General features: G+C 42.0%; 1 protein-coding gene across 1 annotated transcript; it reads right to left on the bottom strand.

Moving 5' to 3' along the window:
- Positions 307-1,719, bottom strand: LOC109710704 (F-box protein SKIP23-like). The gene is made up of 2 exons (XM_020233440.1): positions 1,487-1,719; positions 307-1,396 (listed from the first exon to the last, which is right to left on the bottom strand). The coding sequence occupies exons 1-2, from the start codon at positions 1,555-1,557 to the stop codon at positions 307-309; spliced, it is 1,161 nt and encodes a 386-aa protein (XP_020089029.1). The 5' UTR covers positions 1,558-1,719.

The raw sequence follows: 4,306 nt of genomic DNA, 5'->3' as shown, positions 1-4,306 counted from the left end.
AAACGCTGCCTAAGGGTGAAAGTAGCTAGTTACAAAGTAACTAAGGAGAGTTTCATAAACCGTAATAAGAGTCATTCTAAATTAGTGAATAATTGAATAAGATAGAAGGTTCAATCATACTGATTCGGATACTGAGTCATGAAATTAAATAAAAGCTTTAATTTGAAACTCTAGTTCTGCTGTCAAATGAAGCTCATAACAGGATATTAATTGAGCATTTATCCATAACACTACTCAAATAGCACTTCATAAAAAAAAAATTGCACTGCACAACCCTTGGCGGAACGCAAATCATGCTTCCATTAACTACCACAAATTCGGTGTTACCCAAGAAGGAAACGGCCACAGCGATTCAGCATCTTGCGGATAACACGGCAATCTCTGCACACTACCATCTTCCAAGCAAAACACACCGAAATCAAGTCCTCCTGTGATCTGACCTTCACTGCACACGTCGTATTCGTCGGTGAAGTAAATGCAGTTCCCCTTGCAGCCCGCTAATCCGGAAGCCGGCAACGACATGGACGTTCCCCTCTCCACGATCAAAATCCGGTCGCCGATGCTCTCGCCGTACTTCCTGACCACGAGGAGCAGGCCCTCCGCAGACTCCGCTAGGTAAACGGAGCTTGATCCGTTGTACGAAAACGGCGGCGACGAGATGATGACGGTTTCTTTCACTGAGGTGTCGATCTCGATGGTGCTGAGAATTCCTCCGCGGGTGATGGCGTAGAGCTTTCCTTTATAAAACTCGACGTCGACGAACTGCCAGTATCGTCCGGCGTGCGTCCACGCTTTGCGCCCGCGCTGCCAGAAGGCCAGCCCGGCTTTCGGGAAGGCGACGACGACGACGCACTGCTCCTTGGACGACGATGACGACGACGACGACCGCTGCCGGCACAGCTTGGCCTTGCGTATCAAGTGCTGCCAGAAGCCGGCGGAGGTCGACTTCGCGCGCTCGCCGCTGAATTCGGAGAGGCGGCTCTTGACGTCGGCCGCGGTGACGGTGTCGGAGAGGTGCGGAATCTGGGTGGCGGGCGGGAGGCGGAGTTGGGATCCGGTGAAAGGGTTGAGCAAGGAGAGCGCGGTGGAGGGGCCGAGGAGGACGAGCCAGCCGTAGGACGAGCCGAGGCAGTGCTTGTGGGTGGGGAATTCGAGGCGGTAAGTCCGGTGCTCGGTGAGGCTGTAGAAATTGCGCGCGCCGGAGCCGCCGCTGGGGTCGCCTCGTGCCGGCAGCATCAGGAAGGGCAGCTGCGGGGGGAGATGGCACGGCCGGCTGGAGACGGCGCCGCGCCACGAGGAGCAGACTGCGCGGAATCGGATGTAGTCGGCGTGGAGAGTTATGCGGGCGGCGATGAGTTGCAGTACGTCCGCGGGAAGATCGTACCAGCTCATCAATCTTGAAAACTTAAAATCTTTAATATTTATAAAAGTAAAGAGAAAGAGAAAGAGAAAGAGAAAGAGAAGGGGATTAAGAACTTCAACTAACTTTCTGTTGGATCTGAGTAAGGTGCGGTTAAGATGTGCGATTTGATTTTTGATGGAAGGGGGAGGACTCATCCTTCCAGGGCACGACTGCCTAGGCCGGCGAAGACGCTGCGGTCGTCGTGTGGGTTGCGTGTTGACATTGCGGCTTCTGCAAGCGCTGCACGAAGTCGTCGACGGATTTGCTGGACTCGAATAAAATTAACGGAAAAGTACAAACTAATGCTTACAAGTTACAAACTTCCAATTTTTAATTTTAATAAAATTTTTTTCTGAACTTATTAAATAGTTTAGTAGATTTTTTTTTTTTTTTTTTTCGTTTGGTTTGGGACGGAGTTCATATCAATAAAATTTATTTTATAATGGAAAATAAAAATTTTGATTTAAAGGCTTTATATAATTATATGCGACACAAGCGATCAAAAAAAATTATGTAATTAATAATTTTAATTGAGGTGAGCAATCTATTAAATTATTCAATAAAATATATGAGTCTAAAATTTAAAGTTATTTTTTTAATAAAATTATTAAAGTTTAAAAGGCTTTCTACATTTTTTTTTTCTAAATGTAATTTCACGGATAATTTTGTAAATTTTAAAAGAAAATATTTATTTGTACACCCCTGTTTGAATGTACATTCTACAACTCTAGAACTGATGGTTGAGATTAAATGGGTATTAAATGCGCACGTAGTCTCATGCGGCCTTATTGAGATTCCACCCATTCCCCTACTGAAATTTAAAGTTTTTAAATTTCAAGTTGAAAATTCTAAATGTTAAATTTAAACTTCAAAATTAAAATTAAAAATTTATCTTTACATTTAATAAAATATGAAAAATTTATTTAAAATTTAAATTTAAGCTTAAAATTTTAATTTTTAAATTTCAAATTGAAAATTATAAATATTAAAAATTAAAATCAAAATTTAAATTTTAAAATTTTTAATTTAGATTTCAAAATTTAAATTCGGTTCTAGATAAGTGTAAAATTTAAAATTTATATTTACTTTTTGCAAATACAAGTTATTTTATTAATTAAATTTATAAATTAATTTAGAAAAGTTATTTTTATTTTGGAAACGTCTACCTATACACCCTTGTTTGGAGTGTACATCCTACCGTTGGAAAATTTTTCTGATCATTTAGTAAAATTTTTTTTCAAAAGCAAAAAAAAAATTTAATTCTAGTTTTAGAAAAATTTTGAAAAAAAATCAAATAGTAAATACTGTAAAGAAAAGGATTAGAAAAGGTCCGTAAATCGAGATGTGTAGAGTAATGTCCTAAAAGCGAGATTGCCCCTCCACTTGCAAGGCTTCTCGGCAATCACTTCTAGTGATACAACGTCCACGTTCCGCTCCGTCGGCATGCTTTCAATGTGGCACAAGATGAACCCAACAAGTTTTAGGAGGTTCAGCAAAATATTAAAAAGCTCGGTGAAAATCAGCGAAAAGATCAATGGCGAGAAAATCGAAGCAGCAGAGGTAGAGATTAAGGTTTTTCTCTCAGGTAGGCACAGGTTGAGATTGAACTCTTGCAACCTCCTCCAATATATATATATACAAGGCAAAGATTGTGTTTCAACGGGTCAATTTTGTGTAGCGCAAGATAAGCCTACGAGTTCGTAATATATAGGATACGGGTTAGGATTCCCAAAAGATAGAGATAAAACTAATATATATATATATATATATATATATATATATATAGTCCGGCTACTATACTATCGGTAGCACGGAGGGCTCCGTGCTACCGAGTTGTTTTCGATGATGCGTCTTCCAAATCGACGATAAGCTCTGTTAGCCTTGATCTACATTATTGAAAATATTTGGAAACCAAATTTGCCTTGTATATATATGCAGTTTTTTTTGCATTGCATACTGGTACCCCGACGATGCCGTACCGGTACCAGGCCACCCAACAGCTCAAACCCGAGAGCTGCTTCTCTCGGTTTATACAGGGGATTTCCGGTACTCCTTCTCTGGTACCGGTACCTAGCACCCCAAAACCTGCAGTTTAGAGGTTTTGGTGGTAAATACTCCCTCGCGCATTCTTGCAACACGAGGAATGGGTCGGTACTCAGTCAACGACCAACAAAAACATCCAAAATAGCCCAAAACGCTATTCTAATACTGGAACCTCGTAGTTTGCTAAAGTTTAGTGTGTTACATTCTCCGGTCCTAAAAAGGAGTTTCGTCCGCGAAACTACAAATCAACCACACTACAAATCCATCCGAAAAGGATGGGGAAGCGCTCTGTAAAGCCCTCAATAGTCCCACATCGGATGGGATACTGATTCTGATCAGTTTATATGAGACCTACATGCTAATAGTAATAACTGGGCTTAAGCATTTTGGGCCGGTGGTTTGGGCCCAACGAGTTATTGTTGCTATTGGGTCGGGTCGTTGCAATTGGTATCAAAGCCGAATACCAGCCGGAAGTGTGAGAATTAAGTGCTATGCGGGATAAAGTGCTACACCAACGGGTTTGGTGGGAACCACCTCTTGAACACGTAGGAGCCACCTCTAGAATCTCACATCGCCTGGTAATGGTCCTGGTTTGTCTGTCTGTAATCTGGTTTGGACCCGACGAGGATGTCAGGGTCTAAACAGGTAGAGTTTGTAACGCCCCCAATAGTCCCACATCGGATGGGATACTGATTCTGATCAGTTTATATGAGGCCTACACGCTAGTAATAATAACCCGGTTTAAGCATTTTGGGCCGATGGTTTGGGCCCAACGAGTTGTTATTGCTAGCGGGTTGGGTCGTTGCAATTGGTATCAGAGCCGAATACCAGCCGGAAGTGTGAGAACTAAGTGCTATACGG

The sequence above is a fragment of the Ananas comosus genome, linkage group 5 (assembly GCF_001540865.1).
Source record: "Ananas comosus cultivar F153 linkage group 5, ASM154086v1, whole genome shotgun sequence".
In the NCBI taxonomy this organism is placed as follows: Eukaryota; Viridiplantae; Streptophyta; class Magnoliopsida; order Poales; family Bromeliaceae; genus Ananas; species Ananas comosus.
This window is presented reverse-complemented; position numbering and strand designations above follow the sequence as displayed.

Bases quoted from the DNA above. Each gene is read 5' to 3' on its own strand.
- LOC109710704 (XM_020233440.1), bottom strand. From the start codon at position 1,557: ATGAGTCCTCCCCCTTCCATCAAAAATCAAATCGCACATCTTAACCGC. The intron at 1,397-1,486 runs GTTAGTTGAAGT...TAAGTTTTCAAG, and splicing joins TTACTCAGATCCAACAGAAA to ATTGATGAGCTGGTACGATC.